The following is a 13,576-nucleotide window of genomic DNA, read 5'->3' as shown; positions in this document are numbered from 1 at the left end:
GACCCATTCAAATTCTCAAACAAATGGTATTTTTTGCTGACTCCAAACATACCCACTGTATCAGTCAGAGTCTTGGCAGAAATAGATGACACACACACACTCAACCTGGGTATCTGGATGAGAGTTTAATATAGGGCATATTTACAAAGATGGGGCAGGATTCAGGAAAAACATCAAGGAGGAGTGCAGTGTCCTGGGGCTAACAACAACTGGGAGGTGGGGCCCACCCCTCTCCACCCTGTGTATCAGGGGGTCACGGGAGAGAGTGGTTACAAAGGCTGCCTGGCAGGAGCTGTGGCAGAGAGCTGCAGCCAGCCTGTGGGGATGTAACAGTAATGGGGCCAGGGGAACACACAGCTCCTGCCTGTTCTCCCCCTCCCTCCAACACCACCCCTCTGTATTAGTTTGCAAGCACTGCCCTAACAAAATACCACAAACAACAGACATTTATTGTCTCATAGTTTTGCAGGCTAGAAACTCAAGGTTTTAGCAGGGTTGGTTGCCTCTGAGAGCTGTAAGGAAGAATCTGTTCCATTCCTCTCACCTAGCTTCTGGGGCTTTCCTGGTGTTCCTAGACTTGTTTCTAGGCCTCTCCTCCATCTCTGCCTTCATCTTCATATGGCGTTCTGCCTTTACTTGTGTGTATGTCCAAACTTCTCCATTTTATAAGGACGCAAGTCATATTGGATTAGGACTCACCCAAATGACCTCATCTTAACTAATTATATCCTGGAGTGACTCTATTTCTAAATAAGGTCACACTCTGAAGTACTGGGACTTAAGTATCCAACATATAAATTTGGGGGTGAGGGGCACAATTTAACCCATAACATCCTCCCTTTGGTGAAATACAAACAGAAACCAGAGTCCAAGGGAGTCCACTGACGCAGGCCATATGAGTCAGCCTCACAGGGCACAGAGCAGAGCAGAGAAGGATGAAATGTGACCCTGGATGGGACAAATGGATGACACCTAGTATAGTCACTTTCCGTACTTCTCCAACCCACATTCAAGGCTCCAACTCGACTCCTAGGGACTCAAAACTAGGACTGAGAACCAAACCACTGAAACTCTCACCTCTACACCAATTCAGCCATCATGTCCTTAACCCCTTTTACTTACCAAATTCTGTGTCCTCTTCTCCATCTTCACTGAGCTATTATTACAGCCTCTACCAACTACCTCTGCCTCCAGTCTCTCTCCCTAAACCCAACCTGTATATTGCCTCCAGATTGATCTTCCTGTTCATCTCACTCCTTGCTCACTCCTTACCTCTAAATCTTTAGTTTGGCTCTTCAGAACTGATCTCGTTCTCTTGTACTACTTTGCTATGTGAGAATTAAAAGTGCTAATACAATGCCAAGCACATAGTAAATAGTATTTACAGAGTTCTCTTTATTATTATCCCAACTAGACTGTTCCACCCCCTGAATATTACCCATATTTTATGCCCTCCATACCCTCTCCTTCAGGTCCTTCAGGTCCTTCAGGTGAGAGTTCCCTTATCGAAGCAGCTCATCGGGTATCCAGATACCTTGCTCTACCAATAGGCCATTGCCTGTCCTCTTCTATCTCCTCTGGCTCTTTTGCCTCCACCTTCAAAGATTCATAGGTAGGACTTCCCTGGAAGTCCAGTGAATAAGAACCTACCTGCCAATGCAGTTGACACTGATTCGATTCCTGGTCCAGGAAGATCCCACATGCCTCGAGGCAACTAAGCCTGTGCACCACAGCTGCTGAGTCCAAGCACCCTAGAGCCCCTGCTCTTTAGCAAGACTGCTCTTCAGCAAGAGAAGCCACCGCAATGAGAAGCTCAGGCGACCCAGCAAAGTGTAGCCTTCTCCGCAACTAGAGAAAGCCCTCAGGCAACAACAAAGACCCAGCATAGCCAAAAATAAAAATTTAAAATAAAAGATGCATAGGATCTTAGTGTTGGCATTCCCTCCAGCTCCCATGAACTGCCCTCTTTCTCACTCTCAAATTTCTTATACAAGTAGCCCATGCTTGCTGCCTCCATATTCTCCCCACCCTCCTTTCTGCAACCCCTTCCAAATGAAACCCGAACACCCCCTCCCCTGATCCCTTTCTCTCCAAGGTCACCCATGATTTATTTCTCAATAGCCAACTCTGATCTTTCCTGTCATCACCCGACTATTTTGCATATTAGAATTCCTCCCACTTCAAGGTCCAAGTCAGTACAATTTCCACTGGCTTCTGCCATTCCTTTTATGTTTTTATTTTTTAAATTAAAGGTCTTCTTTTAATGGTCTTTAAACAAATAATTTTATTTATTTAATTTTGGGGCTGTGGTGGGTCTTTGTTGCTGTGGGGCTTTTCTGTAGTTGCACAGAGAGGCTACTCTCTAGCTGCCATGCACAGGCTGCTCGTTGTGGTACAGGCTCTAGGACACTGAGCCTCAGTGATGTGGCATGCCGGCTCAGTAGTTGCAGCTCCTGGCTTTTGGAGCACAGGCTCAGTAGTTGTGGTGCACAGGCTTAGTTGTTCCATGGCATGCGAGGTCTTCCTGAATCAGGGATCAAACCAGTGTCTCCTGCACTAGCAGGCTGATTCTTTACCAGTGAGCCACCAAAGAAGCCCTGTCATTCCTTTACTTTTCAAGGTTCAAATTCCCTGAAGTTGTACCCTTATTTACCCTGTTGTTCTTTTCCTCTACAGTGACCCTTACTCCAGAAACTGCAAATTGCTGGCCATGCCTTGTCCTCAGAAATGTTTTGTTTGGCCCTCCCCTGAATTAGAGACTCTCACTGACTCCACAATGCCTAGCAGATAAAAGTCCAAACTCCTTAGCTTAACATTTATGGCCCAGACCAGCTTGACTCCTTTTATGTCCTCTAGGGTTCAGGGACTCCCCATTTCCAACCCTAGGACACATAAATCCTTGTTTTCCAAAGTAATTGGAAAGAGATAACATGAATGCTTCAAAATTAAAGATAATAACAATATTATTTGGGTGAAAACTCCAAAATTTTCTCTTGTCATCATCAGAATTGATTTTAGGCTAACGACTGATTTTTTTTTTCCCCCCCTAGCCTCTCTCTGGGACAGTGTAGAATATGGTTAGATTCTGAGGTTAGTTAGTTTGGCTCCACTAATTATTACTGCCTGTGTGCCTTTGGGCAAGTTTCTAACCTTTCCCTGACCTGGTTTCTTTCTTTCTTTCTTTTTGTAAAAACGGAATAAAGTTTCTGCCTTATGGGATTAAGGATTACCTGCAGTAATGTACATAAACTCTTTAAACATCATAGTTAGCAGATGGTCAGTAAATGGTGCCCATTATCATTTTTATGATTGCTGCTGCTGCTAAGTCGCTTCAGTCGTGTCCGACTCTGTGCGACCCCATAGACAGCTGCCCACCAGGCTCCCCAGTCCCTGGGATTCTCCAGGCAAGAACACTGGTGTGGGGTGCCATTTCCTTCTCCAATGCATGAAAGTGAAAAGTGAAAGTGAAGTCGCTCAGTCGTGTCTGACTCTTAGCAACCCCATGGACTGCAGCCTACCAGGCTCCTCCGTCTATGGGATTTTCCAGGCAAGAGTACTGGAGCAGGTCGCCAGTGCCTTCTCCGTTACGATTGCTGCTTCACCTCTAAGTATATCCTACAATTCACTGAAGTCACTGTTAGAGCACTCTATTGAACAGGAGTCAGATCTGGACTCCCACCAGCATGTGACCTCGCACAAATCCCTTTCTGGGCTGCGGTTTCTTCATCTGTAAAATACGGGTGTGTTGCTGGGATGGGGAGATGCGCCATGCGCAGATTAGACTCGTGCATCTCTAAAAATCCTGACATCTCTTGAGGTCCATGGGGGTCAGCCCCAGTTTCCCTCACAGGGCTATTCAATCTTATCTCCCGGATAGGCGGGTCTGAATCCTTTTTTCTTGACCATAACGAATTCACCCCTCTTTCAGCCTCATTTTCCTCGTTTCTAAAACAACAGCAAACAAAACAGTTTTTGAAAACAAACACAGGCACTTCTTCCTTCCTAGCAGTGTTCCCGCAAGCACTAAGCTAACAACGGACGTTCCGGCCTTCTCTCGTCTTAAGTTTTTCAATCAACTCCTGCAGCACCCCACTCCCAACCCGCCTGCCTGCCTTCGGACCGGCTGGTCGGTAAGGCCACTGCCTTCCACTGCCTTCTCTAAACAGGCTTAAGTGCTTTAGGGCATTCCACCGAGTTCCGCACTTCGTATCATAAAAACGATCCTCAAGCATGAAGCGTGAAGGACGGGTGCGGGGGAGACCGAGGAATGAATGAAACCAATAGGGGAAGGCAGCCAGCGCAGGCCCCGCCCCCAGACGCGCCCCCACCCCGCCCCGTTCCCCGACACCTGGTGGCCTTTGCCTTTCTCCCACCCTTCAAATCCCGCTCGCCTGCTGGACTCCCGTGAGATCAGGAGCTTCCCCCGGAAGACCCGCCCCTGTGCCGTGGAGGCCAATGGGCTAGGGCGACGGTTGCGACGGTTGGATTTTGAAGGAGCCAATGAGTGCTTGGAGCGGAGAGTTTAAGTCGTCCAAGTCCTCACTGCTAAAGCCGGTCTGGGGTTGGAACCTGCTCTAAACTGACGGTGAGAGACGGCTGGACTGAGCGAGCCGGTCTGGGCCCGCTGCTGAGGGTGCTGCGCCGGGAAGGGCTGCGGCCAGCGTGGTCCTGACTGTAGTCGGCCGCCCCAGAGCACGGTCGCCTCTCTTACTCTGGGGCTCAGCAGGGAGCCACTGCAAGGAACCCTCTCCCTCCAGACGTTCCCATGGCCCAGTTCGTATTCGAGAGTGACTTGCACTCGCTGCTGCAGCTGGATACACCCATCCCCAATGCACCGCCTGCGCGCTGGCAGCGCAAAGCGAAGGAAGCCGCGGGGCCGGCCCCCTCGCCTATGCGGGCAGCCAACCGATCCCACAGCGCCGGCAGGACCCCAGGCCGAACTCCCGGTCAGTAGGGTGCGACGGGTCGCGGGGAGGGCAAGGGCTTGAAGCAGCCTTCACGCCTCCTCCCCCTGAGCCGGGTCTGACAGTCTGGCTTCCCTTTCCCTGTCCCAGGCAAATCCAGCTCCAAGCTTCAGACCACTCCCAGCAAACCTGGCGGTGACCGCTATATCCCCCATCGCAATGCTTCCCAGATGGAGGTGGCTAGCTTCCTCCTGAGCAAGGAGAACCAGCCCGACAACAGTGAGACGCCCACCAAGAAGGTATGTGTCTCAGGGGACTTCTGGCAGGAAACTGGTCTGTGAAATCTAGATAATACCGCCACCTCATCCCCACCCTTATGTGCCAGGAACATCAGAAAGCATGGGCTTTGAATCTGAACGGTTTTGACATGGAGGAAGCCAAGATCCTTCGGCTCAGTGGAAAACCACAAAATGCCCCAGAGGGTAAGATGTCATTCTATCCCCAGGGCTCAGGGTGGATGAGATGGCTGTCTGCCTTTTCCATCTAGGATTGAGGGGAAGGAAGTGCTTATCTGGCCCTTCTGGGCTAAAGGCATGCGGAAGTGTCAATCCTCCCAGTGTCTAGACCCACTCTGTTGCCATAGGTTACCAGAACAGACTAAAAGTACTCTATAGCCAGAAGGCCACGCCGGGCTCCAGCAGGAAGACCTGCCGTTACATTCCTTCCCTGCCAGACCGCATCCTGGATGCCCCTGAAATCCGGAATGACTACTGTAAGTGCAGTCTTCTCCTTGTCCAGCGGATGGAGAAAGAGGGAGAGAGGGACAAGGCAAACGAGACAGCTCATGCTCTTCCCTTCCCCCTCTGGCAGACCTGAACCTTGTGGATTGGAGCTCTGGGAATGTACTGGCTGTGGCTTTGGACAACAGTGTATACTTGTGGAGCGCTAGCACTGGTGACATTTTGCAGCTGCTCCAAATGGAGCAGCCTGGGGACTATATATCTTCTGTGGCCTGGATCAAAGAGGGCAACTACCTGGCTGTGGGCACCAGCAGTGCTGAGGTGCAGGTGAGATTTGTCCCGGTGCTGCAGCTCTGTTGTCCCCAGACCCAGGGGGCTTGCCCAGCAGGACGATGTTAATGCCAAGTCTCGATCCTCATGGTCTTCTCTCTCTGTAGCTATGGGATGTGCAACAGCAGAAACGGCTTCGAAACATGACCAGTCATTCTGCCCGAGTGGGCTCCCTCTGTTGGAATAGCTATATCCTATCCAGGTCAGTGGCTTTGCTAATCTGTTACAAAGTCAGATTTTGGCCCCCCTCTCCCTGGACTGTACACCTCTGAACAGAAGCAGCTCTGGCCTGCCGCCTTTTGGCACCGCTGCAGGACCTGGCTCCCTTCTCTCCTGCAGTGGCTCACGCTCCGGCCACATCCACCACCATGACGTTCGGGTAGCAGAACACCATGTGGCCACGCTGAGTGGCCACAGCCAGGAAGTGTGTGGGTTGCGCTGGGCCCCGGATGGACGGCATTTAGCCAGCGGCGGCAACGACAACCTGGTCAACGTGTGGCCTGGTGCTCCTGGAGAGGGTGGCTGGGTTCCTCTGCAGACCTTCACCCAGCATCAAGGGGCTGTCAAGGTGAGAGTGGGGCTGGGCCGGGCCTCTGCACTCTCACCCAGAAGAACCTGGGGACTGTTAAGAGGACATGGGATGGTGGAATTGGACTGAGTTCATTTGTGTGCCCAGTAACTCCTTGTCTTGCTCTAGTACCTGCTGACTTCACCTTTATCCCACCTAGGCTGTAGCTTGGTGTCCCTGGCAGTCCAATGTCCTGGCAACTGGCGGGGGCACAAGTGATCGACACATTCGTATCTGGAACGTCTGCTCTGGGGCCTGTCTGAGTGCCGTGGATGCCCATTCCCAGGTAGTCTTCCTTATTCCAGCCTCACTCCCAGATGTGTTCTTATTCTGCATAGCTTTCCTGGGCAACCTCCTCCCCTCCAATGGCTTCACTGATGCAATACTGGCATGATCTCCAAGCTCAGATGTCACCCTTGAATTCCAGACACACATTTTCAACAGTCCACAGCCAGCCTGTCTCTAACCCCACGTTCTATAAGGTGGCACCACACTAGTATGTCCCAAATTAAACTCATCGCTACCCCGTGCCTCCCTGAAATGTGCGTTCCTCCTCTGCTATTTGAAAGGGATACTAAGAAATCAGAACAAGCAAGACTCTTTCATCTTCCTCACCTAGTCACCAAGATATATCAGTTTTCCCTCAGAGTATCATTCACATGTGTCCTCTCCCCTCGGCCTCATCCTTCTTCCTGTGGAGACTCACAGCACTGGTCTTTTTATTGCTTCCAGCCTGTCCTCTGTACTGGTCTCGGTAGTCTGTTTCTGTCCTCCTCAAAGCCCTGCAAGGGCTCCCAATTACCTACAGTGTATAATCCAAATGTTTTAGAATGATATTTGAGGCCCTAGCTCAAAGGTGGGTCTCCCTGCAAGCCCTGCAGCTTCCTCTCCTGACACCCCCCTTCCCAATACATGCAGACTTTGCTTTATTCGAGCCTCAGGCTCTGGAGCCAGAGTTCAACTTAATTTGTATGTGAGCTTAGACAACTTACTGAACGTCCTTCCAACGGATTCCTCATCTGTAAAATGGTTAACAATTCTAACTCTCAAAAGGGTTTTGTAAGGACTAGTCATTCAAGTCTGAGTCTGGAGCCTCTGGCAGAGCGCCTAACACCACGGTGGGCGCAGTTCTGATTTGAGTAGTGCCGGCTCTGTGTGTGTCACGCCCATGCCATTTCCTCTCCACAGGTGTGCTCTATCCTCTGGTCTCCCCACTACAAGGAGCTCATCTCAGGCCACGGCTTTGCCCAGAACCAGCTGGTTATTTGGAAGTACCCAACCATGGCCAAGGTGGCTGAGCTGAAAGGTGAGTGCTAAGTGACAGACACAAAAGGGCACATATTGTATGACTATTTGTATGAAATGTCCAGTAGAAGCAAATGCAGAGAGACAGGAAACGGATTAATGGTTGCCAGAGGCTGGGGGGAGAGAGTACTGAGGAGTGACTGTCTTTATGGAGTGATGAATTATCATTGTGATGGTTGCACAACTTTGTGAATACACTAGAAACCAATGAATTGTATGCTTTAAAAGGATGAATTTTATAGTATGTGAATTATTAATTATCTCAATTAACTGTTACAAAAACTCTCAAAATTGGAGGGCTATAGGTACCTACCATCCTATGTATTGCTCTCACTTGTTTCCTCCTCACATCCCAGGTCACACAGCCCGGGTGCTCAGTCTGACCATGAGCCCAGATGGGGCTACAGTGGCATCCGCAGCAGCAGATGAGACCCTGCGACTGTGGCGCTGCTTTGAGCTGGACCCTGCCCGGCGGCGGGAACGGGAGAAGGCCAGTGCAGCCAAAAGCAGCCTCATCCACCAAGGCATCCGCTGAGGACCAACTCCTCACAGTGTTCTGTGGGGTTTGTTTTTTTGTTTTGTTTTTTACTTTTCTAATAAAGTCACATCTCCCTCTCTTTTGGCACGACCTCTGTCCCAGCTAGCAGCCTTCCCAGAGGCTCCTCTCTACTGTGATCAGAGAGCTAGAAACATCCATCCTGTGGGCACCTTGACCATCCCTCCTGTTTGCAGACAGGCTGGCAGGCTTTGTACCCACCTCTTCCATTGACACATGTACACACACAGCCACCGTGCTTTCCTCTGTCACTTTTAATAAAGACATAAAGGAGTGAGCAGCCTCCACAGGCTGTATTCCCAGGCCCCCCACCCACCCTGACCTTTGGCCAAGAAGCTCCTACTTCAGTGTGGGGTGGAGAAGGGAGGAGCCTGGGTCCACAGTGACAGATTATTGCTGACCTCTTACAGTGTGAGGAAAAAGGCCACAAGACCCTGGTGGGGGCCAGCCCTGAGTGCTCCTCTCCCAAGTGGAAGGCAGGGAGGGGGAAGTAAGTGTCCAGCCCTTTCAGCCCCCGGCTCTGGAGTGGCAGAGGGCAATGAGGCCACATCCCTGGGGCTGGCCGGGAGAAGTCAGGGAGGAACGGAAGCGGTGGTCTCTGTGTACCAGCTGTGGGGTGCAGAGAGCTGTCTGCTGCTCAGTCCTGACCACATAAACCCTGGTCACAGGTGTAGCTGGGGAGGACAATGACGGCTGCTGCCTAAGGTGCAGTCCTGAGGCACTTAGGTGGGCACCTAGCTAGCCCATGTTTCTCAGTTGGCCTTGACTTTGGTGGTACCTGGAACTCCGTTTTGCTGAAGTACACGGGGCAGCCGCTTGCCTTTAGTGTAAGACTGATACCAGAAATTGGAGAAGAGCACGAAGAAGATGGTGCCGTACATCCAGATGAGGTGGATGATGACTGGGTACTGGTAGTTACAACTGGGCAGGAAGTAGTACTGGGAGATGTGCAGCGAGACCAGGACAAACTGGATCTGGGACCAAAAGGCATGGGTCAGAGGGCACAGGGAGAGAGGACTGGAGGGCAAGGGGACGGAACAGTGAGTGGGGAGGGCTGGAGGCAAAGGTGAGGTAGACTGGACAGAGGTAGCGTCCAAACCAGAATGTCGGGGGGATGACTGTGGGTCAGGCTCGGGGCCCTCACCAGCTGGATGGCTGTCATGTGCTTTTTCCACCAAAGGTAGGGCTGAGCCACAGGCCCAAGGGCAGACAATCCATAGTACAGGTACATGATGACGTGCACTGAGGAGTTTATCATGGCGTGGAAAGAGGCCATTCCTCCTGTGAGTGGACAACAGGGTCAGGAGAGTCAAGCCTCTGGTCCCCAGTACCTGTCCCTCCCCCAGTGGCCATCGCCACTCACCTGGGGCTATTTTTACCCCCCACCACCAGCTCCAGGGAAGCACCGAGTGGTGGAAGACATGTAGGAAGGTCACCTGTCCATCTTTCTTCCGGAGAACAAAGATCACCTGAGAGAAGCGTGGGAGGAAGGGGTTTCAAAGCCAAGGCCTCTCACGTCTTTCTCCCCACACGTTCTCAAATCTCACGTAATTACTCACTGTGTCTATCAGCTCAATGAACTTGGAGAAGAGGAAAAGCCAGGCCACTCGAACCATCTGTAAGAAGTCAGGACATCCTTAGGACTGCCAAGAGCCTCTCTAAACGGGCCTATAAGACAGGGCACATCCAAAGTGCTCTTACCCGTGGTTGTTTGGGGCCTGGCCTCCACCACCACTTACCCTCAGTGCCTCCGGGTTGTTGGAAAAGTCCACTGGGTCGCAGCGCCAGGTGTAGGAACTTAGCCAGCCGGACATCAAGAACTATGAAGAAGGGTGGATTAGAGAGCCAGACATCCCTCCCTCCCCCAAATCTCTTTTGTTCTCTAGACCAGCGGTCCCCAATCATGGCCTGGAGGTTGGGCACCCCTGCTGTAGATGGAGAAACAGAGCTGAGCCTCTCTGGAAAGAAGATGCCTCCTCTAGCCTGAGGGCCCACCCATTATCCTGGAGGAATAAAGCTGAGGCATCCCAGGGGCCTACCTCATAGACAATGTAGAGAGAAAGTGCCACCAGTGAGAAGTTGTAGACAACCATGAAGCCACGGAGCTGGAAGGGCTTCCGGTTGGCCATGATGCGAGGCCCCAGTGAGAGAACGAAGTATACATAGGTCAGGAGGATGGAGGTCATTAGCAGGGGGGACCCCATCAGAGGGTAGCCCTGGAGCCGGGGATCTATGAATAAGGGTAAAAAAAAGTAAGGAAGGGTCACAGAGTCCAAACGGTCCCCAGCAGACATGAGGTCAGGTCACCAAGGGTCAAAGGGTCTGTAAGGAGGAAGGGCTAGTAGACAGCATCCCACCTGCATGCTTCATCATCTCCTGGTACAGGTTCACAACAGCCTCCATCCTGGCTAAGGGCTCTGGCGAGGTCGGGAGGAGAGGTGTCAGAGAGGGCTGACTGTTCCCCCAACCGCCCGCCCCCCAATTTCACCCTTGACCCACAGACAGGACACAGACCAGACAGGACAGTTCCAGACACCTTGCCACAGAAAGGACAGAGCAGTGAGAGGAAGGAGTTGCTGGGGACCAGAGCGAGAAGGTGGCCATAGGGGGCAGGGATGGGGTGGGTGGGGGATCTGTTTCCCACACAGCCTGCATGCCTGGGAAGGGCTGTTCTGCCCTTCCTCTCCACACCTTCCTCTCCTCTCCTCACACTCTGCTCCTCTCCAGGGATTTCTACTTTCCGACTTCCCCTCCCTTCTTCTTCCAAGAGAGGACTCTCAATTTCTGGTCTCCTTCCAGAGAGGCTTACCTCCTACCACCAGGGAATTTGTCTCTGGAACGAACCTCCTCTCCCTTCCTCACCAGTCTCTCACCTCTCCAGAGGTCCTCCCCTTCAATTTCTCTTGCCCCATTTCAGGATGCACATCTCCCGGCATGGTCCCTCCTGTCCTCTCAGGAACTGTCCCTCCCTCCTCTCCCCTGCCGAGACACTCCCTCAGGCTCTCCTCTGCCCTCCTGGGGCTCTCACCTGCAGCCTCTCCTCTGTCTCAGATGCTCTCCTCTCACCCTTCCTTTCCAGAAGCCTGGCTCTTTGAGACTCCTGCCCTGGCGGCTCCACCTGTCTGACTAGATCTGGCAGCAGCCCCACCCTCTGCCCACCCCCACAGCACAGCGTCCGAGGTGGAGGGTGGGTCCAGGTCACAGGTCAGTGCCTGGAGGACCCACCAGGATTGAGAAAGCCAAGTAAAGCGCAGGACTCACCACCCACCCAGCCACCCCGGACCAGTCAGATGAACTCTTGGTTTTGAGACAAAAACCTGGACTCCAGCCCCAGGCCTAGCCTCAGCCCAAAGAGAACTGCTGAAAACCCATACCCGGGCATCCTCTTCTAAATGAGCCATAAATTCGCAGGCTGTCCTACTTCAGAATGGGTACCATCACCCCTCTCTCCCAGGGAGGGGCCGGGAGCCAGTGGCAGGTGAGGAGGCGGGGAGTGGGAGAGGTCTCAGGAATCTTCCCCTCCCTCAAGGAGGGGTCATAATCGACTAGGCCGTCTCCCTCTCGGAGCCTGAAGGAATGTCGGGGGAGGGCTCGAAGGGACACAAAAGCCTTGGCCAAGAGGAGAGCCTGGGACTCCAGACAGACAGCCCTCAAGGGGCAAGGCACTCCCCAAACAGCCAGCACAGCAGGTGCTCTGCAAGCTGCCTTCACTTGGGTTGGCCAGGTTCCCTCCACCAAGAGAAGCAACCCTGCAGGTACTACGTCAAGAACACAACTTCTGACAGTCCCAGGGACTGCACATACATCTCACAGACGCTCCCCCAACCTCTACGCCCACCCACAAATGCGCCACCTCGGTCAGGCCCCCAGCCCTCCCATACACAGCCCCTGCCACCGCTCTCCCTCCGCCCCTGCGACAACCGGCCAGTGGCAAGCACACACACGCAGGGCCCACCTGCCTCCTGCCAGCTGCAACTGCCCTTGTCTGACACACCACCCGGACAGGTCTCCATGGACTTTGACATGCTCAGTCTCTAATACTCGGGCCTGCTCCTAGCTACGCGCACACCAGCAAACACACCGAAACACACATGCTCCTTCACAGGAGCCGCATTACCATGTGCAAGTGCTTGTGCTCACATGCAGGTTTCCTCTGGCGTCTGTGAGTCTCAGATGAGCGCGGTCACATACATAAACTCACACAGCCCACCTGCAGGTGAATGAAGCCAACATCATCCACACCGTGTGCTGACACAGACTTGCCCTGGGTCATGCACTCCCACAACTCTCTTCACCGATGGCAGTCATCATTCATTCATTCCCAGAGTTTTGCTGGCTGCTTATTCCAGGGTAGGGCCTGCCCAGAAGCATGTGCTCTAACACACAGCCCCTCCTCGACCCATGGGAGCTTGCCAGCTTGTTATCTCCCGGTCTCTCTCTGCCACCATCCCCAAGTTCACCTCCCCCACCTCACACACGCCGGCACCCTGGAGGTCAGGGGTGGCTCCAGGCTTCTGGAAGGCCCTCTCCCCAAGTTTCAGGAGAGTCTGGGTGTGTCCCCAGTAGGGAAACTCCGTCTGGTCCTTCCTTGCTTTAGGACGGATGGAAGGGAAAAGGAGACAGGCAAAGGGAGCAGCGGGGGTGCAAAAGGGCGCCAAGGGGAGGGAGGAGTAAGAGACGGAGAGGGGCCAGAGTCAGAGGTGGTGGAGGAAGGCCCAGGTTCAAGCAAATGCGGGCCAGGCACGAGGGAGGCTGCTGGGGAGGCCCAGCCCCGGAGAGCTGGGACCTCCCACCCACTCTCCACAGGCACAGCCTCGCCCACAGCCTGGGCAGGGCAGGGCCGGGCCGGGCCGGGCCGAGTGGCCCAGCGGGTCAGGGGCCTGGGCACGTGGCGAGCCCGCCCTGGGAGGTCCCGACTCACCAGTGGGGGCCAGGCGGGCAGTCGTGGAGGGCTGGGATGGAGCAGGGCTGGAGAGGAGTCCCCAGGGCCAGCCTGCCTGCCACTTCCTCATCTGCTGGGCCGACTTTCTGTCACCAGAGGGGGAGAGGGCGGGCCGGGTAGGGGGCGCCCGCTGATTGGGCCTCTGGTCGAGGCAGGAGGGGCCGGCCAGCCCCGGCTCTGCTGGGCCCGCAGGGCGGAGGCAGGGGCGGGCCGCTGGGCCCCTGGCAGGAA

General features: G+C 53.5%; 2 protein-coding genes across 3 annotated transcripts; one reads left to right on the top strand and one right to left on the bottom strand.

Moving 5' to 3' along the window:
- The first annotated feature begins 4,582 nt into the window (after positions 1-4,582).
- Positions 4,583-8,382, top strand: CDC20 (cell division cycle 20). The gene is made up of 10 exons (XM_068965025.1): positions 4,583-4,946; positions 5,055-5,203; positions 5,290-5,386; positions 5,548-5,676; positions 5,775-5,971; positions 6,082-6,176; positions 6,314-6,542; positions 6,703-6,828; positions 7,731-7,848; positions 8,204-8,382. The coding sequence occupies exons 1-10, from the start codon at positions 4,766-4,768 to the stop codon at positions 8,380-8,382; spliced, it is 1,500 nt and encodes a 499-aa protein (XP_068821126.1). The 5' UTR covers positions 4,583-4,765.
- Positions 8,383-8,689: 307 nt separating this feature from the next.
- On the bottom strand, positions 8,690-13,440 carry ELOVL1 (ELOVL fatty acid elongase 1). Of its 2 annotated transcripts, XM_068964411.1 has the most exons (9): positions 13,325-13,440; positions 12,521-12,613; positions 10,761-10,820; positions 10,443-10,633; positions 10,143-10,223; positions 9,963-10,019; positions 9,767-9,872; positions 9,548-9,684; positions 8,690-9,377 (listed from the first exon to the last, which is right to left on the bottom strand). In XM_068964411.1, the coding sequence occupies exons 3-9, from the start codon at positions 10,804-10,806 to the stop codon at positions 9,156-9,158; spliced, it is 840 nt and encodes a 279-aa protein (XP_068820512.1). In that variant the 5' UTR covers positions 10,807-10,820; positions 12,521-12,613; positions 13,325-13,440; the 3' UTR covers positions 8,690-9,155. The 2 variants fall into 2 exon arrangements, with proteins under 2 accessions (XP_068820512.1, XP_068820511.1); XM_068964410.1 differs by lacking the exon at positions 12,521-12,613 and having other exon boundaries at positions 13,325-13,421.
- Between the last annotated feature and the right edge of the window lie 136 nt (positions 13,441-13,576).

The sequence above is a fragment of the Capricornis sumatraensis genome, chromosome 2 (genome assembly GCF_032405125.1).
Source record: "Capricornis sumatraensis isolate serow.1 chromosome 2, serow.2, whole genome shotgun sequence".
NCBI lineage: Eukaryota > Metazoa > Chordata > Mammalia > Artiodactyla > Bovidae > Capricornis > Capricornis sumatraensis.
Note: the sequence above shows the minus strand (reverse complement) of the source record. Positions and strands in the feature narration are given on the sequence as shown.

Bases quoted from the DNA above. Each gene is read 5' to 3' on its own strand.
- ELOVL1 (XM_068964410.1), bottom strand. From the start codon at position 13,415: ATGAGGAAGTGGCAGGCAGGCTGGCCCTGGGGACTCCTCTCCAGCCCT. The intron at 10,634-10,760 runs GTGGGATGCTGT...CCTTATTCATAG, and splicing joins GGAGATGATGAAGCATGCAG to ATCCCCGGCTCCAGGGCTAC. The intron at 10,020-10,142 runs GTAAGTGGTGGT...GACTTCTTACAG, and splicing joins ACAACCCGGAGGCACTGAGG to ATGGTTCGAGTGGCCTGGCT.
- CDC20 (XM_068965025.1), top strand. From the start codon at position 4,766: ATGGCCCAGTTCGTATTCGAGAGTGACTTGCACTCGCTGCTGCAGCTG. The intron at 5,972-6,081 runs GTGAGATTTGTC...CTCTCTCTGTAG, and splicing joins CCAGCAGTGCTGAGGTGCAG to CTATGGGATGTGCAACAGCA. The intron at 6,543-6,702 runs GTGAGAGTGGGG...TATCCCACCTAG, and splicing joins AGCATCAAGGGGCTGTCAAG to GCTGTAGCTTGGTGTCCCTG.